Consider the following 25,058-nt stretch of genomic DNA (forward strand, 5'->3'; position numbering starts at 1 on the left):
GACATGTCTAACCTATCGGACCCTAGAGAGTCTTCTTTGTCTTGCCCCATATAAGAAGGCTACGGGGATTATTGGCGGAAGTGGAATTACTGGGATTAACGTCCAAAGCTCCTTCAGGCTTCAGTAGGATCGGTTGACAGTCGGAACACTTCCACGAGTCTCAAAATCTACATAGTGGTCGGTGTTGATATCTGACAAAAAAATGGAACTTTTGATCACCAAAACCAACGAAATCAATATTTATTAGCAGGGTTGTTAATCATCAATTGCTCATTGCCTTTGGTCACTGTTACACAGAAGAATCGTAAACCAATGATGTCTATGCCATTTAGCTGGACACATTTTGTTGGAAGATGGCCCCTCACAGTTTCATCCAGCTTAACGGTTTAAGCCCTTATCGTATAAAAGGCACTCTTCAACTAAGGAGCCTCGTCCAGAGGAACCTACATTATTCTAGACCTTTGGGAACAAGTAAAAGGCCACCACCAAGAAATATATTGGGGACTCGAAAGAGATCAAGACGCACAAAGGCCTCGATCAATTATCACCCCGCATAGAATTTCCCAGATGAGACTTTTCTCCTCCGAAAAGAAATGTTACAATCCAGCTGATCTGTCTTCTTGCATGTGGAGTAGATAATCCCAAAGGTTCCAATCATAAGTTTAAAGGGATTTCCCGAAGAGGACATGTCGAAGAGGCTTCGCACAAGAAAAAAGCTTTCCTTATCCAACTTCTAAGAGGACCAGAGATGGTAAGTCTTCACGTTCTTACTTACTTACTTATCAGACGCTACAACCGCTTTGCGGTTTTGGCCTGCTACAACAATCCTCGATGTCCCGGATGGCTCTCCCTAGCGCCAGGTTGAAAAGGAGACAGGCAAGCCCATCTCCCTGGCGCAGGCCCTTGGTGATAGCAAAGGGCCCTGAGAGTTTTCCATCCACCTTCACCTGGCATGTGATGTCGGCCATTGTCATTCCTACAAGCCTGGTAAGCTTGGCCGGGATTCTAAACGAGCGTTCATTGCGTCGTACAGTTTTACCCTGGCTATGCTGTCATATGCGGCTTTAAAATCAATGAAGAGATGGTAGGAGTGGAGCTGCTGCTCCGCCATCTTCTCCAACATTTGCCGCATCGTGAAGATCTGGTCGGTGGTTGATTTTCCGTTTCGGAATGCTCTCTGACAGTTTCTGACTATCTCTTCGACGAACGGGACAAGTAGATCTTGCAAGATTAGGGAGAAGATCTTGTAGGCGGTATTCATATGGGATATGGGATAGATTGCATATGGGATAGATGATACTAAGATTCAAATCACAAGACATCGATTCGCTATCCCATACCTCAGTAATAATTTGATGAATCCTCACATTCCTCAGGTCCTCGCGTTCTAATTGGTTTAATCTGACACTGTCACTATCATGTGGTGCATATAGTTAAAAAATCACACTGGTAACTCTGTGGGGCACAGGTATTAGTGTGAATAACACAAACGGCCGATGCACAGTTGAACGCCACGAAATGTAAATCAAGTCATAACGATGCAACGTGCCATCATATGCAACACAGAACTGCCTTCCTATGACAACCCAACAAAAAAAAAGCGGACCAAAAAGGTCGCCAAAGGTGCACGGTCAGCATAACGGCAACTTACAAAAAAGTTGACTCTATCACACGGTAAAACGGTAGCAACACCGGCACACTCGGTCGTACTCGATCGAGAAACGCTTACGTGTTTGGTTCCGGGGAGAGTCCCTGGCACTGCTGCCGTATCATGGCACACCATAATTGCACACTATTAGTATACGATCCGCAGTACGATAAAGGGTGACGGTGAAATCCACGATCGCTAAGGTTAGTCAGCAGTTTGGCGATGAGCAATACGGATGTGTTTGGCCGATTGGCGATTAGAGTCGGGGGCTCCGCTGGATCGACCCTTCGTCGTACGATGCTTAGCCATGACGTAGTCAGTTTTTACATGAAACGTACACACGTTTAGGGTTCGCCAAAACGAACTATACTTAAGTGCGTGAGGTGAAGGGGCAGAAAAAGCCCCCCCCCCCCCCTCCCCCTGAAACACATACACAGGCGAACTGTCCGAAGTGTAGAGAGGAGAGTGAAGTGACAGCATCCCAGTAGGCAGATACAAGGATTGGTGATTGAACAAGAGGCGGCGGCGGCGGCGTATGATTAGAATTGTGCTGCTGTTGTGATCGTAGCAGCCGGCTTACGGCGCGTCCAGTGTGTATACGCAGCCGGAATGAGCCAACGGCCCGCGCCACACTCTTAGTCGTTTTGCGCTTCCCACAACGCACAGTCGCCATCGTCGTCGGTCGTCGACGGGTTGTGCGTTTTCTTTTGGTGTGTGTTTCGCTGTTTTGTTCGTAAGCTTCCTCGACGTGTAGGTTAAGTCGTGCGTGCAAGTGATAAGACTGTCCGCGGGTGACCGGATTTTGTTTGTACGCTTTATTGCGGGGGTTTTGCGGGCTGCTGTGAGTGATGTGATGATAGTGTCCCGATCGTTTGTGTATCCTTAACAAAATTGCACGAGATCGATCACGCGATTCCCGAAAGCCACGAGGTCGAATATCGCGCCATACACATAATAGACAGGTAATGCTTGGGAGAGCGGATATTACATGCTAGATGTTGTAAGTGAGTTGTGTGGGACGCAGCTTTATATGAAACTAGCAGGAGTGAGCGAAAGAGCCACCGCTCACATGTGACAGAGCGAAGGAACCATTTGGGGAGCCATTTTTTGGGCTCTTGTTTGGGTAATCTGTCTAGGCAACAGCATCCGCGAGCAACACCCTAGAGAGAGAGAGAGAGCGAGAGAGCGGTTCGATCATCGCTTACCATCATCAAAAAACTTACCGGACCCAACCGGAGAGATAGAAGAGACCGAAGGTCAATAAGCGCGCCTTCAGAGCTTTGAGGATTAACGATCTAGCTGCTGCCGGGTCTGCCTGCTACTTCTTGCCCCCAAGAAAAAAATATCCACACTCTGTACACGCAGGCTCAAGTGTTTGGCATGTTTGCAAATGGTAATGAACACGTTGTGCTTGTCAAATCAATTTCACGAGAGCCGTCCAAAGGTCTAATGTTTCGGCGAGTTCGGAAAGACAACAGCACTAACACGTGTGCGCATTAATATAGCCTCACGTTACGCGTCATGCGAGCGAAATGATCTCTTCCCTTGTTATTCTCTTAATCGTACATTATTTTAACGTTTTGTTTTTGAAGGCTTAGTTGCTTAAGGCAACTTGGGCTCCTGGCTAGTTTGAGATTGTGACGACTACATCCCGGTCACTGACCCCCGGTTTAGGTTGGATTTAGAACAGTTTGGCAGTATATTTGCGCAAAAAAAATTGAGTATCTTCGGGACTAATTTAATGCATTAAATGTTGGTCCTCATCCTCTTCAACTTCAATATCCAAGAGATATTCTTCAACGTTATTGCCCACTTTTACTGGGTGATCTAGCGGGAGAATAGTGGAATCTTAGTCATGGCTGTCTTAAAAAAAATTCTTACTTCTTCAACTTTTGCTGTACCTTGATGATCATTTGAACTTTTTGAGCTTAGTCATTAGTTTTGACTAACTTTATTTAATTGAGATTTTGATATTTATGTTGAAACCCGGAACCCGGACCTCGGGGCGGTCAGGTGGCCTGGACCGAAGTTCAAATCCCATCAAGACTGCCTCCCCGTACGCTGGGCTTGACTACCTTGCTCCGGGTTAAATCAAGTAACAGAAAGGCCAGAAACTGCATGATAGGCCCGCGAGCCCTCTCGAGGTTGTTTAGTGCCAAGGAAGAAGAAGAAGTTTTAAACCTCAGTGTATGCTACATTCCACCGACATTTGACTTTTATTTATTTATTTACTACAAGACATGATTGTTCTGGTAGCGACGACAGTCTCCACGCACGATAACAGATTCCATTCAGCCTTGTTACCTCAGCCTTGACTATCTCTCCAAGCTCAATTAAGTAAAAAACAACTCAGTCTAAGATTGGCAGAAGATGTGTACTGAAATAAAAGAAGATAATTGTGAGCTCGAACAACGTTTTGATAGCACATCATCGGGTATTTAAAATTGCCTCCATATTGACTAATCAGCTTATTGCTTATTCCAATATTGGTTTACAGCAGGGTTTGTCGAATTCCGTTCCACGTTATAATGTTATCATTGGGTAACGAATTATCTCGGCTATTTCGAGGCTTTACGGGCAGTAAGTTGAGAAAGCAAAAGATAAGGATATAATAGGGCATGGAAGGATTGAGGCTTGTCAAAAGTTGTTTTTTTTTAAATTCCTTGATTTTCGATTACAAACTTCGAGAGTCTTGTTTTAGTGGTAGTGGCGCCAGTTTCTAACAACGTTAGGGCAGATATGAAATCCAAGCCAAGTAAAAAGGTCCAGAAAAGCCTGACAAGTCAGACATAAGATTTCCATAGGGCCATTTCCATTTCCATAGAATTTCGCCGATCTTGTCCAGGATCTTTCATACTGGAAGGACAAATGCTCTGACTTCTCGGCTCGCAGTGTTCAGTTTTCCATCTCTTATCTAGAATTTGTACATCATGGAATATTCTCGCTCTTCTCCAGAAGAAAGAATATTTTGCATAAGACTATCTAAATGCCAGTGTTGACGTTTTAGGAATTTTGGTCCACTCTCTTATTTTTCCAGATGCCTGACCTAGAATTAAATGAAGTCAGGCTTGTGTTGGAGTAGATTGTTGGGACTGCATGCAACAATTATATGGACATCACTATTTTCTCGACTACGATGGTCCCTTTTTTCCTAATAACTTCCTTTAAGGTAGAGCAACCTTGGTTATTGACAGGTCCATTGAGGCCTATAATTATCTTAGCTGAGTAGTCAGTCCTGCGAATAAGAGCACTGATACTGATTTCGATCGACTAAATCTGGACGACTAAAGGTGCCCATAGGTGATCTATAGTTCACACAAGTCTACTATCTTATAAGTATTTTAAAAATAACGTAAGCATGTCTGGCTGATGCTCAGATGAAATTGTTCAAAGCACCGTTATGATATTTAAAACACATGAAAGAGTTTAAGAATGATAGTTTAAGTCTAAAAATAAACGGTTATGATTGAAACTGCTCTATCACCGACTTGTCATCCACTGGTAAACAACTAGACGTGATAGATAATTACTACGCTTTGTTTTTGTGTGCATCAATTAAGCATTTCGCTCAAAATATACCCATCCATGCACTCGGACATAACATACAATCATCAGCCATTGTTCGGAAGAAGATAACAGCATGACCAATGGGACATTCTAACCATCGGATGATTTCTTCTCCTGCCAGAGCTGCACTGGGGGACTGTAATGGCGTGACTAAAACAAAACAATAAATCTAATTATCATACGAGGATGCAGTTCACAGAGCTGTATGATCAGTTTTATGACGCTCAACAACCAAAAATAGGAAGGAACTGTCGCAAATAAAGTCATCTGACAGGGAAATGTTAATGTCGGTCAAAAATGACGGCTGCCCTTTAGCAGCCAGTCAAGTTCAAATGGAGTGCAGATTCGCGGTCTCAATTTTAGAAAGCGGGTTGTTTGTTATAACCCCTCGCAGATAAGGATGGTGAGAAGCGTAATGGAAAAATCGTTCCCCGGGCTAATCTGTTTTGAGCTAACCTTTGACGGGTGTGAGTGAAAAGATGCTACAATCAATCTGGACTGATAGTAGGGCAAAAAGCGCTCAATAATTACACGATTAGTTTGTAACCGAGAGTGTCATGCTTTGGAAAGCGATATTACTTCCTCATCATACGATGAAAAGGAAATCATTGCAGATAATAGTATATGAGACGCAGAGTCGCTTCGAGAAAAAAAAAGTCCAATTATCGAATGGAGGTATGATTTTTTGTTTATTGAAAGACACCCGCCATAAATTCGATGCTTCTCGCACGAAGCAGGTTATTAACAGCACGATAGATATGGCAGCCCCGTAAGCATGGTTGTTGATATGATTAGAATTATCTGTACCGGTCCCCGTACCGGGGTGTTGGTGCATGCGTAGAGGGTGAGTGATTTATTATCTGGTACGGTTATTATCATAAAAAGGTTTGGGAAGCTACAGAAACAAGCCCTCCGGCTGGATCGGGGACCTGAGGAACGATGATAGGAGTCGCCAGTCCTATTGAAGGGCAACGATGGCCGATCGATGGTTTAGAGGTGCTGTAGAGTAGATGCGCTCGATACAAGTTTGTATGACGCAATTCGAAAGTATGGCAGAGGGTGATAAGAACGATCGTAGATAGCCGATCAGTATCAAAGGTATGTCTAGTTGTGGAGAGTCTTCACTCTGGAGTGGAAGCATAACGTTGTGAAAGTTGGTAGAAATGTGGAAGAACTACAAGCGAGGTAACATCTCTAAAGTGTAAGTTTCAAGATTTTTACTTTCAATACTGTAGAATTCGTTTTGAGGGAGTCCTTACATTTAAAGGAATCCTGATAAATGGTAGAAAACGATGAGATATCTCTTGAGAAACTCTAGACTCCAAGAATCCACCAACTTTAACTGTGTATACTGAGGCATCCATAATCAGGGCAAAGGGCGCTTGAAGATTAGAACAAAACAAAACTTTACTATTCTAGAGTTCAACATCTTCTTCTGTCCGATTATCACCCGTCTAGCCAACTCGTTGCGTTAGAACATTAGCGTTAGAAACGCTTGACTTCGAAACACAACCCGGCATTTAAAAAACAAAATCTCCATTCCTCCGGAGTACGGGCATCCGGGACCGGCAACCGCACCGGACCGGCATCAATATTTGACCCCCGAGCGTGTAAAAATAACCACGATAGCGGGACGATAGGGAGGCCAGGAGTAGAACGAGTTGTATTTTCATTCGGTACGGTGTTAGAATTCATTATCAGCAAAACCGTTGCAACGAGCCGGTTGTTGCACGTTGTTGAAAGATGATGTGTATTCTGGTGCTTTGGACGTTTTTTTTTTATCAGCGACCGCCATCAGGCTGTCAAAGTCAGAGACGGAGAACACTGCCACAGGTTTCCGCTGGCGAGGCGATACGTCACACGTTGGTGAAGCTAGAGAGGGTAATGCGCTCACTATAGGTTCAAGTTGTTGGAGTTTATGAGTGTGTTTTTGGTTGTGCTTACTGAACGGATGAAATAGCTAGTGAATGAACTTTGAATATCTGTAACTTCAACTCTCGATGATGTGGACTACGTGGACTGCACAAGATCCAGCAAGTCACCAGATGTTCAACTGTTGAACACAGCTCGTAACGAAACGTCACCCTCGGATGAGTGATTTCTCGGGGCGCTGTGGATGCAGCAAGGTGGCACGCTAGTGTACCGTTGATATCAGCGGTCCAAGGCGTACGCCGGGAGCGGGAGGGGACGCGGGTGTGTTGGTGATTAGATTACCCGCTTCCAATGGGGCAATTCGGGATCAGAGGCTGGTGCCTTCGTGGCCAGATCGAACCGTGACCGATGCTCAGTTCTTCAATAGCTTGCCCGAGGATCGCAGGTGCGTACGTTGGGTGTGAAGTGAGTGGTTTGGTGTTGGTTTTTTGTCCCATTGCTCGGTGAACCAAGAGGACACACAGTAAGCTTCCCTAGAAGTCAGTTATCGGTGTACGGCGGAGGTGAATTGTTGGTTGCAGAATTGCTTTCCCGCATCCACGCACAAGAGACAAGAGTGAGTGTTTAGTTGTTAGAAGTAAGCCTCCACAGACAAGAGTGATCGTGAGATGTATTAGTGCAGTGAGGAGCTTTTGGGACTAAGTTTAACTTCTCATCAAGGTTACCAAGTTGGAACCTAATCATAGCTATAAAGTGGTTTGAGAACAGTTTATTGATTGAGGAACTAGTTTTTGGACTAGCTCCTATATCCTAACCTTAAGGTATATTCTGCCTGAATGACTTCTTCCTACTTCAACCTCAGTCACGTAACCGGGGAGCTCATTTAAATTTGATGTAAGTCAAAGCATCAAAGTGGGAGCCATATTTCAGATACTCTCTTATCAGGGCTCGATAGCGAAGCCTACCGGGCGCACAAACCCCTCAAGGAGATGCAAGGAGACGAAGTACTATCGTCCGATTGTTACGTAAACGCCTCCAACATCTCCCAACACAGGATCATCAGTCAGGAGAGCAAAGTTCAAGGTCCGGCGATCTTTGATAGTGGGCAGAGTGCCTGGGGTGCATTTTTGTTGTTGCCATACGTACTGATAATTGATTCTCATGAGGCAACACATGACCTGGACATTCGGGTAAAGATTTTTGGGGCCGCTTCTTACGCGTGATATGTGTTACAGAGAGAAAAGCCTAATTTTTAGCTAGTTTAGGCGGTTGATTATCGTTAACAAGGGGTATTAAACTGTCATTGATTAGCTTATCTTGCGGATTGCGCGCTGACATTGAACACAGCCCGGGTTGAAGCATGTGGTGGGCACGGTTAGCCATTTTGCTCAATGCGTTTAGAACATTCCGTCCACCACGGTTTCGAACACGGACGGCCAATGTTTTGATTAGTGACACGCGTTTCTCAGGTGACAACAAGGGCTTGCAGTCTTATCGGATCGGTACAATGCCGGAGTTTGGTGTATGTGTGTGTGTGTGTGTGTGTGTGTGTGTGTGTGTGTGTGTGTGTTAACGCCGAGGTTATGAAAGTGTCGATCGGTACCGGATTTCCCAATTACACAGCTGTATGGGGGTAGACAGGGTGGGTGGGGAGAAGCAAACAGGTGGGCCCTTTTTTTGTTGGGCTCGTTGCTCTTTGATACTGCCAAGTCATTGCATGGTTTGTGTGATACGATCAATTGGTAGCCGCGAGCCACCAAGTGTTGCAGCCTTTGCATGGCAATAATTGTGGAATGAATTTGAAGTTTGTTTTATTTGCAACTACAAAAAGGAAACACGCTTTCGTTTTTCTCAAGGATTACATTTTTCCTGATTATACAGAGCATTTCCATACCGGAAACCGGAGAGTTGGTTGGTTTGTGATTAATTTGTATGGCTCAATAATGCATTAAACGCTCGCACACACCCGTTCCCCGGGATTAATATTATCTTTGCGGAAGTGTTTGCACAAAGTACGCTCCCGGCCAGGCTCGCGCCAGTGATAAAAACGGAATTAAACACAACACACGCACACTGAATTGATTGAATGATTGCATATCGAATGTGTCGCCCGCGGGTAGTTGAACAGGTGAATCGATTGTTGTGTGATTTCCCCAACATGAATTTCCACCATCTTTGTGCGGTTAACGGAGCTCGGAAATCTCGGTGAACGCTGCACGGCGTGATTGAATTTCAATTAGCTGCCGGTACAAAAATAGCACTGGGATACTTGTGCACTGGGATCGCTGATGCTCCGACCCACCCAACGGGTCTACCTTATCGAGTCCTTATCGTTTGCGCGAACGACCGAATGAGATTGCTTAAATTTGCAATGTCCACTTCGTTTTTTTTTTGGGGGGTGGTGGGGTTTGACTTAAATAGAGACGCGTTCCTATGAGTTGCTAGGGGTTGTGCAGCAGCAACACAGTGCAGTCAGCTGACGGAAACGTCACCGAAAACGGCACCGTCCTAGCGCGCCCGATAGGTTTCAGCGCGCATCGATTAATGGGCGAATTAATACAATTCAATTGGCGATTGAGCGTGCATTTGCAATCGAGTGCGGCTGATTACGTTATCGTGCCACCGCGAAATATGTAACGTCACGGGGTAAGGAACGCCGTGCGGTATGGGGAGATAATTTTGGGTTTGTGTGTGTGCGTGTGTTGTATCCTGTGCTATAGGAAACACTCGGTAAGGTCAGTGGAATTCAATAGAAATTTTGTGGGATGAATGAGTTTTTTCTTTCAAAAGCTGAGTTGGGAACAATATACCTTGATAGTTTTTTTTCCCCTGATTACTCGAGTTAAAAGATGTTGTGACTTTCATCAATTAACTAACCTATGTAAAACTAAAACCGATTCGAGCTCTGCTGAAGAGGTTCTTTAGTTTGCTCACGGTTGGTAGTTGACATATTCCAATCAGTTAGTTCTTGCGGAATAACATACTTTATGGCAAGTTTGAACCGGAATTCAGATGATATTAACATCATGTTAGTTTAAGTATTTGGACAATATTTAGAGAGTTTTGATCGAAATTAAATTGTAGACATTAAACCTTGTTTAATCAGAGAATCCCGATCCTACGTACATTGCAACTGCATGCCTTCTGGGCTGCAGTAATGACCAACGTCAGTGATCATGGGTTGATTGTTTTCAGTGATCTGGTTCATCAAAGATATCTCGAAACCTTCCAAAAACTATCTTGATGAGTATCTTGATCTTCAAAGTTGTGGAGCTATTTAGATTTTTTATTTATTTTATCAACGACCAAGCAATATCTGAATCACCCTAGCATTACTTAGCAGAAGAGGAAAATCCTTCTGAAGCAGAATTGGGTAGATGGATCTGAAGAGATCAAGATCAGATCTGTCTACCAATGGTCCACCATCAGATTGGTCTTCAACATAGTTTCTCCAATCAAATAAGTAGATTCGTCGAATATCTAGAAAATATCCTCAATTATACCTTCATTTTTACAAAATGAGGTGGTCTTATTGTATTATTGTAAGTCTCTGATTAAAATGTTAGGGTCATTATATTAGAAGGCCTAAAAGGAGATCAAGTTCCAGTACTTCGGGCATACTATTGTTTTTATAATCGTACCATCTGACAGTCCAGTGGCCCGATAGTTTCCCGATATTTCAAACGATACGAGCAGTTATGGAAGACTTTCCAGGAGAGTCTCTCTCCGAGAAAGGCCACACAAGCCCAACTATCCAGCTACGAGTAAAAGCAAATTAATGATGTTAGTATTATGTGTAAGCCAAGTCCTCAGGAGGTTCTAGAGCCTAAAAGAATATAATGATAAGGTTTTAAATATCTCAGCTTCGATTTCTATAGGGATACAGTACTACTCTCCTACATCGGCAACAGGTTTAAATTTCCTTATTAAGCACATAACATTTGAGCTGAATTCAACTTCTACAATTATCTCAATAACAAGTATTCCTTTCTAATGTCTTATTGCAAAATACTTGACATTTTTCAAAACATCGAAGGAAATATCTGATGCTGTTTTACAGCAGTGCCCAAAGCTTATGAAGCCTACGTCGCTGCCTATCGAGCTCATCCTGCTTATGTTTACAATCAACGAAATTGCACCGTTGCTTCCTGCCGTGCATGTGCAGCTCTATTTGATTGATTTGTCCGGCACACCCTGCCCACGGTGCTTGTTTTTGATGAGGTTGAACGATTACGTTGAGAGATTACTTCTGGCAGAATCATAAAAATAGACCATTGCATCGATCCCCGGAATCGGAGCCGGAACGGATGTCGGCATACATGCATGTCGAATAAAAAAACGAAACGAAATTCCTAATAGCCCCAAGGACACTATCGAGGTAGAGGAGGTTTTACTATATTCCCCTCCCTGCTTTGCAGTTGGGCAGTCCTGCGCCTCACCGTGCAGCTACTGCAGCAGCATAAGCCGACCTGGAATGGAGTGCAGTAAAGAAATTACTGCTTCCTCATTTTGTGTGCATCCGGAACTGATAGCATCCGGGTATTACTTGCTCCCTGCCCTGCACCTTCCTTCTGCGCCATCATGTGAGCATGTTTGTCGTTGTTGATGGTGCTTTCCCGTTTACCTTCTTTCATGCACGAAATGCTTATCCCATACGAATAGCAGCCATTTTCAGGGTTATGTTATGGACCATGGGCAGCAAAAGCAGGGCAAACTTTTGCCCGGGTTGTTTTTGGGGGGGGGGGTCTTCCTTCTCAGGGAACTTCGCTCGGTACGCTAAGAAAAAAAAAAAACGGGAGATGGTTGGGGCTGAAAGTTTTCCGAAAGTTGGGTTTGATGGTGCTGCAGAATCTGTCGGTGCTCATAAATAGGGATTTTACGGTTTTACAATCGTGCCCCGGGGTCCTTAGCGCATCCGGCGTCCGGCGTTTTTCGGGTGGCCGTGGTGTGCCATCCCGTCCAGCTGCAAGTGCAAATATTGGCTGACTGCTGCTGCATAGCAGCGGATGCATATGCTGCATTTTATCCTATTTTATCATCAAACGCGAAATGCCGTCCATGATTGTATCGGGTGAAGTGTTTGCTATTGGGTCGGCTGCCGGGTCACGGCTGGAGCTGGGATTTTTCGACAAAGTGTTCGAGTATCTGGGTTGTTGTTGAGTTGGCGCCTTCCCGCATCGTTGATTGCTTAAGGGGGGGGAGGGGGTGGTTTCGCTTTCCACCGATGCGGTTCGGAGCTGTTCGTCGAGCTTACCGGGAAAAGAACCCATGACAAACTGTGTAACAAGAACTATTAGTCTTGGTTATGTCCCGCTCCGGCTCGACGATGCATCATCATCGTGCTTTCGAGCTGCAGACTTTCTGGGTGCTGGGTAAAATGTCGCTGTCGTGTTGTGAAGTGTGCCATCAGCAGTCAGCAGACTGGCAATTTCTGTGACGTCCACTTCTGCACCTCCCATGCCCGTGGGTGTCCTTAAGCTGTGCTCCCCCCAATAAAACAGCGCAATAACCAAGAATTGTGTGAGTTTCGAGAATTTTGCGGTTGAAGGAGATCAAGGCTTCTTTTGCTGTTGAATTTGGAGCTCAGCCGGAACTCGGAACGAAACACTTGCGTTTGATGGTTGAACGTATTACCGATGTCCTCATATGCTGCATGCTGCTGACGCAATGTGTGTGTGTGCAATTCAACAGTTTCATCGTTTGAGCAGATTATCTGCTGGTGCATCATGCATGTAATACCCACGACATTGATGGTGATTACCCGTTATCAATCAAACTCGTGTTCACAGTTTTTGACGAACGACCGCAGCAGGAATTTTGGAGGCGGCAATATGCTGCGATGTGTTTCGACGGTATCATACATTAAACAAACTACAATTTATAGCCTCCAGAGAGGCGCTGAGAACTCTGCAAGGAGTTCCAGTTACTATACATGACAACTTGAGGACTTTCTTTTGCCCATGACGTCAAACACACACAGACAGCTACACACATCAGCCATGCTCGCGTGATGTATGACGGGGCAAATTTTTGAGCAATACTGCTTAGCTTTTAATCGTACAATTGGGCCTGATCGTAAGATAATAGCCGTTTATGGGTTGGCCGTATCGCATTAATTGCCAGGTGTATTGCATTAGAGCCAGATTGGCAGTCCTGTACATCGGATCGATTAATTAAACCTTATTTATTGCTTATTCCACTTCAATTGTACCATTGCAGCTCCAAATCGTCACACACGTAACAGGTGATCTGTTCAGTGATTAGTACCGGCCACAAAACACAACCCCAGGATGCCGGGAGAAGAGAATGGTAAGGTACCGGCGGGACCTACGGGTCGCATTCTGCCGGCCGACAGCTACACCTCGACCGATCCAACCGTACCGGTAAAGCTACGCATAACCAAGGAAGGTTTATCCTCGCTCGACCCACTATCCGTCCCGGACCTGATGAACCGAACCGTGCGCGACCATCCGGACCATCCGGCCATGGTATTCCGCAACTCCCAAAAACAGTGGCAAACGGTCACCTACCGCGAGTACCGTGACCGGGTGTATCATATGGCGAAGGTGTTTATTAAGCTGGGGCTCGAACCGCACCACACAGTGGCCGTGCTGGCGTTCAACAGTCCGGAATGGTTCGTTTCGGAGCTGTCCGCGATCCATGCAGGGTAAGAAGATGTGTCCAACGGTAACGTAAACGTTTATTTGCTGGACAGGATCAATATGTTTTTTTTTTCGGTAAGGGTGTGTCTTCCGTATGTAACGCTTTTCGGGGATTTTTTCGCTCTCTCCCATTCCCCAGTGGTATCATTACCGGCGTATACACGACCAACTCGGCCGAATCGGTGCAACATGTGCTGGAAAGCTCCCGGGCCCAGATTGTGGTGGTGGACGATGCGAAGCAGATGGAGAAAATCTGCTCGATTCGTCAGAACCTGCCGAACCTGAAAACAGTCATTCAAACGATGCCACCGTACGCACCGTACGTCAAGCGGGAGGATGGTTACTATCGCGTAAGTTTTTAGCTCGAACTCGTTTACTATAGTGAATGTGTTTTTTTGTTATGCTCTTCCCATTTAACAACCAACACTCGTGTCCCATGTCGAGCGAAGTATTTTTTGTCTGACCAGCGAGCATAAAAATAGTGCGAGTGTTTCTGGGAGTCCTGCTGGAAAGGATTGAGCCGCCAGGACCCCATTGAGCGCCGCGAGGGCGAGAGGGCTTTTGAATGATGCCTGTTATGTGCTTTCGCGCTGAATGGTTTTTGCACCACACGAGAACATCCCACCCCGGAGGGTATGAAACATCAAAAGTGCGTGCTTTATGTATGTTTTTATACCGATTGAAGCATCCCCTTATGAACCAACAGTTGCAATTACCCTTTGCTACCATGTCAATGTGGTTCCGGGTGTGGGGGAGGTTTTTTTACAGCTCGTTCTGTGCACCCCGCTGGCGCTAGGTTCGCTGCGCGCGCGGTGGCTCGATGAGGGTAATGAATCAAATTTGACCTATCTTTGTGCCGCTTTTGTAGGTCGTTACAGTTAATAATTGAGGTGTTTCTGTTTATGATTCAAAGCGTTAGTGAATGGAGCGGTGTGTTAAATGAATGGAGTGGACTGGTTTAGCGGAAGTGCTGGTGTATGGCCTGATCTTCCACACAACGAAACTAGTATGAAAATCCATGAGGATTGCTTTTATAGTGACTCATTGAGTGTTGAGTGGCGATTACGGTGTCGGTCTTCACACGGCAGGACCGAGGTTCAAATTCCATCCAGATCGCCTCCCCGTACGTAGGGCTGATTACCAGCGGTGTGGGTCCAAGATATTTGGAGGCCCCGTGCGGGGATTGGCAGTTGAGGCCCCCTCTTATTGTGATTTTAGAGAGAAACAACAGGATTTACTGATCGATGAGGCCCATTCTTCCACTCCTAGGTTGACTCGCCACTGCTGACTACTTTACTGCCGGTAAAATCAAATCGCAGAAAGCCAGAAATGGCAGGCCGAGACCTCTCGAGGTTGTAGTGCCAAGGAAGAAGAAGGAAGACATGGAGTGTTGTTCTGTTGGAGTTTGTTGGGCTGGTGATAGAAGACCGCAGAACGAATCCCATCCTGACAATCTCTCCACTGGAAGGAATGACTATCCAGCTATGGGCAAAGTATTTAATCAAGCAAACCAATAATGGCAGGCCGAGACCCTCCAGATCTCGAAGTCCTAGAATCAAAGAAGTTGATCCGTCATTTTAATCCACAGTCTTGTTTCTGGCAAGAGGGACATACTCGGGAGCAAATGCTACATCATGTGAAATGTTTCGGTACTTGAAATCTTCCAATTTCAAGAATGTTCGTCCAAGTCTTAATTGAAGTCAAAGGCTTTTGACGCCTTCTACATCCTCCAAAGGATATCGCCTTCTCGCACTAAAAAAATAAATATTGGTTCAGAAAAGTGATTAATGAATTGGGATAGAATGTTTTGGATTAACAGATCTTAACGAGACATTATCCGCATACTAAGTTAGGACCCATCAAGGTACGTTATTAGTATCATAGGATTTACGCAGGACGAGTACAACACCTAAACGAGAAATTTTCCATATATTCTGCAAGCTAAAACACCGTTTTGGCTTCATTGTTTGCTTTTTACTAGAGCGAAATATTATTTCCCGGATATTCAGGATTTTTTTTTATTCATAAAGAACGGCCTGGCCGTATTGCTGGATATTCAGGATTTAGAATTGGTACTTTTCCTTCTTCTTTGCCCTAACGACACCTTTTGGTCATGCCTGCCAGTACTGGCTAACTAGACTTAATGATACCATGTAGCTGGATAGTCAGTCCTCACTATGGGAAGGAACGGTCCGGAAGGGATTCGAGCTCCGGTCCTGCCGTGTGAAGACCGGCGCCGTAATCGTTTGGGTCCCCTTAGAATCGATACATTAATATCAAAGATTTTAATCTTAAAGAGCAATAGGTCTTAACGTGACAAAATTGGTGTATTAAGTATTTTATAATTTTATAAAGAGTTTCTCTAACTAACGTTGACTAATTTTAGAAGCTAAAGAAAAGTGTTAAATATTTATTTTTTGCATTTAATGCTGTATTTATGAGCCTCATACTATAAGACAAACAAAAATTAAAAACTACATTTTGCTATGCATTTTCCATTGAACACAGCTTCTCGTATCCGAATCTGTAACAGTGGCAGAGAAGAGTTTTCAATTCAATTAGAATATTATTGGATTTCCCATTATCAACCTGGCCGGTGTCAGATGAAACACGATATTACGGATCGCAACAACAGCAAAAAAACCCTCGAATAAAATTATATCGAAATCCTCCCACCAGATATGGGTGTGAAAAAAAAAGAGTGGGTAATAGGATTCGACTGCTACCTGCGGTGGCCAGTTGAATGGGACCTAGGTAAAATCCGTATTAAAATTCATCCCGGTAGCAGTGCTTTAGTTTTTCGTTTTGCAATTGGAAGCACTAGTAGCGCTGATAATCGAAAGCAACCGAATCTGGTGTTGGTGCAATTTGCCCACTACTGCCATTCTGTTTCGGTCTGTCGAAGGTAGTAGAAGCAGACAAAAAAAAAAAGAGGGCCAATGGAATAAAATTAGCAAATGACACTAAAAGGGAGCAGCTGAATAGCTCGAGGGATATTTTAACTAATTGGGGGGATTGGGATTATTTTGGAAGAATGCGAAGGTGCGAGGGGCCACTCTTTTTGATAGACTTTTATTGAGCTCATGAAAACTATCGACCAGAGAACAATAGCGAAGGGTGGAACGGTATTGGAATTCAGATTTTCGAGATATTCGAGTTTCAATTTTATTGCACTTAACAATTACAAAACTGTTAACCTGCTTACCTAAGACCTTGTGCCATTTTGCCCGATGGAAGAAAAATTGCTACAACGAGCTGCCCGGAAAACTCCAGGTACACCATCATTAATCACGGATACATGAACGGTGCCCGTCGGCGGAGTTAAACCACCGTAGTCAGGCATCATCTTTTGAGCTTTCTGCTGCTGCTGCTGCTTCCGAATTGCTCTGCATGGCTTGGCAGTACTACCGCATGCGGGGACGCGAAACATTAACGATGATGACACCTGCGATGCGACGCACTTTGACTATCCGCAGTGCCGTCATAACGGGCGTGTCATATAAAACGGGACGCCATTTACACTGAACCACTTTCCATCCACCTCCGGCTTCGGGGAGTGCTTCGTTTGCTTTAAAGAAAGTCGATAAAATTTATCGTTCGCTTTGGTACATCTCTTATCCCGGGTCGGTGGCACGGCTGGCAGGGTTGGGTGTAACATCGGTTAGACATATTCTCACTTGTCATTTCACTTTCGATTCGGCGTGCGAACGAAGCGTAGGGGGCGTAAGTTGGGCTCGTGAAGCGACACAAATCTCTTGTCCCAAAATTGCCACACAACATTGTCGCATCATCATCATCATCGTTGTCCTCTGCTTCTCGTGGTCGGAGGATGTCTTCTTGTAGGCGCCCTGTGTGTAGGCTGGTGGCAAATATTTTCCTGTGCCTTAAAAATCTGTCATTGGAGAACATTATTTCACACGCCAGCAGACGCCAGTTGTGGGTTCGAATCGAAGAAAGGGGCCACCCGCCGTCTTCGATACACACTTTGTAGTTTAAGGATGTGTGTGTGTGTGTGTGTGTGTGGATGGCGCGAATGGTAGAAGGATCCACCATTGCCACGAACTAACCAAAGCGTTCCAATATATCATAAATAATCGGACAAAATAAATCACACCATCGCCGGCATCGTGCTGGTGCCCGCGACCGCTGCATCCGTTGGTGGGAAATCGAGGGAAAACGCATAACCCCCCCCCCCCTCCCCCTCGGTCTAGCTCCCCTTGTAGAAAGCGCTCGTGATCGTGATTGGGTGCCGGGTGCGGGTGTGTGTGCGTCTGTTGGTACAATTTCGACAGCAAATTGCTACCAATTCATGGCAGCAGGAAATAGCGACATCGACAGTGGCCCTTTTTTCCCTGTGTTCGCGTTTAAGATACATTTCGCATCCTTCGCCTCCGAACGCGGATGTGCGGACAGAGACACACTGTACAAGTGCGCGGGGCAAAGGCGAACCTTTTTGGCGTTGGCGCGTACCGATCCAATCAAGTTCCAATTTTCGTACCGTAAACTATGGTGGTGGCGATGGCGAACCGGGGCCGACTGCTTCAAGGATGAAAGACTGCTGGATACAAATAGTCAATTTTTCTCAGCATATGATTGATATGTTTGGCTAGGAAACATTGCTGATGTTTTGTGGGGTTGGGTGTGTGTCGGGGGAAGCTGGGAAGAATCCACGGGGTTGGAGAATGGGAAGGTTATCTTTCTTTTTGTACTCCTCCCCACGTCAGTTGAATGACAGAAAGGCACTTGGATGGGTGTTGAAGGAAACTTTGTTAAAAACGAATAGAGCACCATTTTTGAGAAAGAATATTATCGTGGTAAAAATTAGAAGAAAACCATTTATTATTGTTGAGGTATTTTTCATTTATTAAGATTAATGTAGCTTTTTCACAAACTTATTCGAATACCTTTATCAAGTCGAACCTGAGGCTCGATTTATATCAAATTCTTTATTAATTGTTATTCATATATCATTATTTATTGAAGCTTTCCCAGCTACAATGGAATTCGTCTCACGGCTTATCGAAAGTTTACTTACTTACTTACTTATCAGGCGCTACAACCGCTTTGCGGTCTTGGCCTGCTGCAACAATCCTCGATACCGCTCACGGTTTAGCGCCGTCGTCTACCAATCCGTTATCCCGGCCTCCATCTCAATTTGGGCCTACCACGTCTCCTCTGTCCGTGTGGACGGTCTAAAAGGATTTTACGGGCTGGGTCGTCCGGTGTCATTCTCATGACGTGACTAGCCCACCGGAGGCTGGCGAGTCTAATTCGCTGCACGATGGTGAGATCATCGTACAGCTCATAGAGCTCGTCATTGTAGTAGCTCCTGGATTGTGCATCGAAAGTTTACCAAATATTTTTAAGATTCATCCCGAGTTTTATGATGATTTTTTAGACGTGTTTTTGGAGGTTTTGGATAGTTTCACAGGCATCTTGAATGTCATTTGACTATGATTCTAGGAAATAATATCCTCCTATCAATTTTACTTATTTCTTTCAGTTTTTCCAGACTATCGCTCTGTTTTTTTTAAGAGAAATTATTTCAAAGAAGAAAATCAATAACGAAATATTTTAAAATCCGCGAGACAACTTCTAACATAATTGGGAAGTTATCAAATGACTCAAGATGAATCCAAACCGTCCTGGGAAAGGGTCACAAAACTGTGAGAATTATTCAAAAAATGTGGAAAAGCTCGGAATGAATCCCAAAACAACTAAAAATTCGTTGAAAAGAACTCGAGAAAAGTCAAACTCAAACATATCTGAAAACCCGTTTAAGAACTTTAGAAAAGCGTTCAAAAATCCTTTTTCTTCTTTTACCATTTTTTTATTCATAAAATGATTATGAATCGCCATGATCCTTCACTGGTACGTGATCAGTAAAGGCTGGCGTAAAAAAGCGCAAACCCCTTCATAAGAAGTTCCGAGTATGATTTTTATTCACCGTTCGAGTATCATCAAAACTTATAAGATGGCCAAACAACCCCCACATAATGGGCGGATCGTTTTATGCCCAACCGAATGCCGCAACACAAAGGAATGTTTAAAGTATCCTGACGAACGAATCGACCGTCAGGCGCTCCGAAGATTGCTGTTCCCTTCCCGCATCGAACGGATTCTCGTGGGTTGAAAACATCATCGATTGCATGCGGAAGTTGTCAATTGTCTCGTGAGGATTGCTAATGAATGGGTGGAAGATGGCAGCAGCCGGAAAAAAAAACTTGGACATGGGATCTGTGATCATACCCTTTACGCATGTGTGGCTGCTGTTCGTACAAAACAATAGCTGCAAACCGTGGGAAAGGTTCCGGTGGAAAGTGGGGTGGTGGGTTCGGGGGAGGAAAGACACCGTTTACGGAAAGAATACACACCGAAATTGCGCCTCCAAATGACTTCATGCCAAGTCGTGACTGGACTGCGGACACGAATCACCAATCTGTGGGTTTGAAAGAAAATTGGTGAAACGCTTCTTTTTTTTTAACCAGGCATCTTCCAAGGAACGTGGAGAGAACGTGTTCCCGTTTGCTCAAATTGAGACGTTTGTCCCACGGTGGAAACAGCATAAAATAATTTGATTATATTACCGGGACCTTTTGGTATGTTTTCCCCCGTATCGTTCCTTATGGCGTTTTTAAAGGGTTTAGTACACGCTGGTTGCCTGGTAAAGATGTAATTTTTGGGATTTTTTTTTATTGTAATGAGACACGTATTCTTCCGTGTTTTTGTCAATCAAAAATGCGGTTTTGAACGCTATATCCACTTGCTTATTTACTGATCTCAAGCTAAAACCGTGTCAAGACTTTCAGAGGATCGCCACTTCTATCTGTGGGTGGTCTAAAAATACTTTACGAACAGGATTGTCTGGTGTTATTCTCATTACATGACCAGTTCATGGGATTCTGGCAAGGAGAGGAATTTGCCAGCTATAGACAGATTCCGTGTCTTAGAGACGTATGGAGAAGATGTAAGAACCCTTGCTAGTATATGATCAGCTAAGCAGTTATCGATGTTGACGTTTGACTTGATAGATGAAGTTTTGCCCTTCTTTGACAGAGATAATAATAATGAGCATCACGGCTTTTGTTCACCGAGTCTTTTGCTTTATTTTTAATAAAAATTATGTAAATTACAAGCATTACAAAATTAACGTTTTTTTTCTTTTTTTCTTTTCATCTATCAATTCACTGTCATTCGTCCTGATGGTGCATTCTTCTTGAAAAAACAAAATAGTGGTCGGAACTGGAAGAAATGAACGTCGATGATGTGGAGGAAGAGTTCCAGAATCGTCTGGCGAACATAGCCATCAATCAATGCTGTTGCTTGGTGTATACGGTAAGAAAGCGGTGTTGTGGCACAAAAACACAAAGTATTAACCTTACCCCACCATTATCCATTACCATCCCAGTCAGGGACGGTGGGCAATCCGAAGGGCGTGATGCTCAGCCACGACAACTTCACCTGGGACTCGTACGCGATCGGCAAACGGCTGCATCAAATTCGTTACGCCGAGGAGGTGCTCGTATCGTTCCTGCCACTCAGCCACGTCGCCGCCCAGATGGTAGACATCTTCCTGACGCTGCAGTTCGCCTGCACCGTCTACTTCGCCGATAAGGATGCAATGAAGGGAACGCTACTGAACACGCTCCAGGAAGCGAAACCGACGCGCATGCTGGCGGTCCCGCGTGTGTACGAGAAGATCCAGGAAAAGATGCTCGCGATCGGAGCGCAGAGCGGTGCGGCGAAGAAGCTGGTGGCCGGATGGGCAAAGAGCGTTACGCTGCAGCATCATCTAGACGCGATGGAAGGGTATGGTTGAAGAGCCTTTTCTTCCACTTAAACTAACGACACTAACTTACGGTCCATTGTGTTTTTTTTCTTCTCCCCCGGGGGGAATTTTTAGAAAGCCAACAAACTCCTGGCAGTATCGACTGGTGAAGAACTACATCCTGTCGAAGGTGAAAGATGCGTTAGGATTCAGCCGTTGCCTAACGCTAGCGACGGCGGCCGCTCCGATGGACCGTGAGACGAAAAAGTACTTCATGAGCCTCGATCTACCGATCATGGAAGCGTTCGGTATGTCCGAAACGTCCGGTGCACATTCGCTGACCGCCCCCGATAGCTACAACTTCGATACGATCGGTAAACCGCTGCTTGGGCTGGAGACGAAAATCGACAAACCGGACGAGCGAGGCCACGGCGAAATTTGTATGCGCGGACGTCACATACTGATGGGATACATCGGAGAGGAGGGAAAAACGCACGAAGCGGTGGACGAGGACGGGTGGCTACATTCGGGTGATGTAGGATATTTGGATGAGGCTGGTTTCATGTACATTACGGGACGCATTAAGGTAATGGAGAAGGGATGGATTAATATGAGCGGAGGTTCTTATGAAAGGAAAATTGTTGCTACCCACACCCACAGGAACTTATCATCACCGCGGGCGGTGAAAACATCCCGCCAGTGCACGTGGAGAATCTCGTCAAGAATGAGCTACCGTACGTGAGCAACGCGTTCCTCATCGGTGACAAGCGCAAATTCCTTACCATGCTGATAACGCTCAAAACGCAGATGAACCTCGACACCGGCGCACCGAAGGATGAACTAACGCCGGAAACGATCTACGCGCTCAAGGAGCTGGGTGTCGAGTATGCAAAGCTAAGCGAAATTCACGCCGCCGGTCCCTGTCCGAAGGTGTGTATCGGGTGTTGTGCTTCTCATCCTTTTGTGATTGATTAATCGGTTGCCTGCTTTGCTTTGCTAGGTGCTGAAAGCCATCCAGGAAGGTATCGATCGGGCTAACCTGAAAGCCATCTCGAACGCGCAGAAGATTCAAAAGTTTGCCCTACTAAAGTCGGACTTTTCCGTGCCCGGCGGTGAGCTCGGTATGTATACTCGGTCAGCCCTTGTGCTTCGACGAAAAAGAATCTTTTTTTTTGCTCACGTTAAATTTTCTCTTTCCATTCTCGTTATTAGGCCCTACGTTGAAGATCAAACGTAACGTCGTGGTGGAAAAGAACAAGGACATTATTGAAAAGTTCTACTCGTAGAAGTGCCATTGACTTGCGAAACAAGTGGTGCAATTTCTTTTCGCGCGACCAATTTTTGTTTTTCGAACGAAACGGGTTTTCCTTTGTTTTCCTTCGCTGTGTTTTTTTTCCTACTCCCGTTAGTGGTAACATGTTTTCCAAAATTTCCTAATTCTTTAAACTAGCCTATAAGTATCGTAGCGATGAGAAAATCGACAAAACCTTATATAAGAGCATTTCCATTCTGCCTTGCTGCAGAACGGAAATCGATGGGACAAAGTGCGACACTATTAAATAACCGAGGGCACTTGCTGGCAGATACGGGCTGGCGAGCAATAATGCCCCACCATTCTAGCCCGCTACATTGTTGCTGATTGTGTGTTAGGGTTTAAGAGTAAGAGATTCAACGAGCTCTGAAATGATTTCAGATAAGTTTTTCTTCTGTTTTTTTTTGTGTTACTCTGTACCGTTTATCGCGTAAGTTGTTTGGTGATATTATACAGATGCCGTTCACCCTCTTCCGAACGAATCCTTCCTTCTGTTGGTAGAGTTGAGAAGGATTCGTTAAATGCGCGAGATGGACGGTTTCTTATTGAAGTTTTTCTGTTTCTGTTTCATTTTTGTTGTTATTATGTTTGGTAACATCATGTACAAAGATTCGTTCCGATTCGTATCTAATGCATTTAGTCAGTTAGATTGTTCCGTGTAACAGTTACAGATAGGAAGGAAAAGGTTCACGCTCAACAGCAGTACCAGGACAGACGCATTAACCGTGAGTGAGATGACTGTTGAGTGGGGTTCGTTATTCACCGTGAACAATAAATTGTAAAATCTTTGTAAAAAATATTTTAGCTCCAAAAAATTGATTCCGAACCACAAACACCAAAAATTCGAAACGTACCGTACCATCAGTAATGCCATCCGGGCATTACTGATTGCATTTGCGCGCTACGATTCTGTTTGATTTATCACTTAAAGTATATCCTGCAGAAGGGGCGCACGCAAAAAAAGAAGAAAAAAAAGTCACATTCTCCTCCCATTAACTTCCGATTAAAGTTGTAGCCTAGATATTTCACAACGCGCGCGAGTTTTTCTGGCCAAAAGTATCGGCAGTTTAAAGCGCGTGCCCGGATCCATTCTCGACAGGCCAACAGCATCGACCGAATAAAAAAAGAACGAAGTAGCACAAACCCAACAGACCTACCACCGACCGAGGAAGGATCGTCAGGAGTCAACGCTAGCGGGCTGAGTCAAAGTTCAAGCGGAAACATTCGAGAAGATTTTATGAAGGACCTGATGTTATCTGGGACATCAAGATAACTTTGGGACTTTGGGAGCGGGGAGAGGTTTGGGGGGGGGGGGAGGGGGGGGGGGCTGGTTTGAGGAGACTTTTGATTTTAATTTAATTTTTACTTTACTCGATTTGGGGAGGAGTGCAAAGGGTGTGTGTGCGAGAGTTTGATGTGGCGCTGTTTGAATCATCATCGCTGTGGTTGATTTTAAATGAGTGTAAAATCTTTCATCGACATCCTTTCGTTTCGTGCTGGCGTGGTGTGTAGCGTTGATTAGGAATAACATCCGGTTTGTTGGGGGTATCGCATCTGTTATCTGTTCCTATTGTGCGGATATGTGTGTGTGTGTGTGTGTTAAGTCTTCCGAAATCATGTTTGAAAGAGTAGATAGTTTCGAGCTGAACAGCTTGTTGGAATGAAGGAGTTTTAACAAAACAAAAAATAAGGAAGGAATTTCAGGCCGTCTTATTCTGTATTAATTAATTGGTAAGCTGGGGGCTATGTCAAGAAACTCTTTTTAAAAGAGGAGAGGACAATTGCTTTCCAACATCTAAGACGTGCGGCTTCTCGAAAGTTTCGCTAAAGAATGCGAGGGGCATCTTTATAAGGGCAGAGCTACCTTGTCAGTCCAGAGCTTTATAGGGCGGATAGAGCTATTTTATGAGCCCAAAGCATCCTATTGCGAGCAGACCAGCAGAGTGAATGCTCAGCTACAATGTGATGTCAAAGATTAATATTCAAAACAGAGGTATTTTATAAGGGTCAGAGCTACCTAGCGAGGGCAGAGTTTCCTATGGAGGATAGAGCTAATCAGTTAGTACAAATAGTGTTGAATAGTGAGCTGGACAGCTACCGGTAGGCATCGTCTCAATAAAATGTGGGCTCTTAGCGCGCTCTTGGATATCAAAAAGGTAGTTCCGCACTCTTCGGCCTCTTCTCAATCTTCGACCTAATGAGGTAGCTCTTCGCACTTTTCGGCCTCTT

The 25,058-nt window shown here is 44.8% G+C and overlaps 1 protein-coding gene across 3 annotated transcripts; it reads left to right on the forward strand.

The window, feature by feature from the left end:
* Positions 1 to 2,196: 2,196 nt before the first annotated feature.
* LOC118512484 (very long-chain-fatty-acid--CoA ligase bubblegum) lies at positions 2,197 to 23,628 on the forward strand. Of its 3 annotated transcripts, none has more exons than XM_036056980.1 (9): positions 2,197 to 2,610; positions 13,307 to 13,754; positions 13,889 to 14,099; positions 20,983 to 21,084; positions 21,158 to 21,558; positions 21,653 to 22,103; positions 22,178 to 22,447; positions 22,518 to 22,638; positions 22,730 to 23,620. In XM_036056980.1, the coding sequence occupies exons 2-9, from the start codon at positions 13,378 to 13,380 to the stop codon at positions 22,801 to 22,803; spliced, it is 2,007 nt and encodes a 668-aa protein (XP_035912873.1). In that variant the 5' UTR covers positions 2,197 to 2,610; positions 13,307 to 13,377; the 3' UTR covers positions 22,804 to 23,620. The 3 variants fall into 3 exon arrangements, with proteins under 3 accessions (XP_035912873.1, XP_035912874.1, XP_035912872.1); XM_036056981.1 differs by lacking the exon at positions 2,197 to 2,610 and adding an exon at positions 7,158 to 7,532; XM_036056979.1 differs by lacking the exon at positions 2,197 to 2,610 and adding an exon at positions 7,490 to 7,703 and having other exon boundaries at positions 22,730 to 23,628.
* Positions 23,629 to 25,058: the final 1,430 nt, after the last annotated feature.

Source organism: Anopheles stephensi, chromosome 3, assembly GCF_013141755.1.
Source record: "Anopheles stephensi strain Indian chromosome 3, UCI_ANSTEP_V1.0, whole genome shotgun sequence".
NCBI classification, from domain to species: Eukaryota; Metazoa; Arthropoda; class Insecta; order Diptera; family Culicidae; genus Anopheles; species Anopheles stephensi.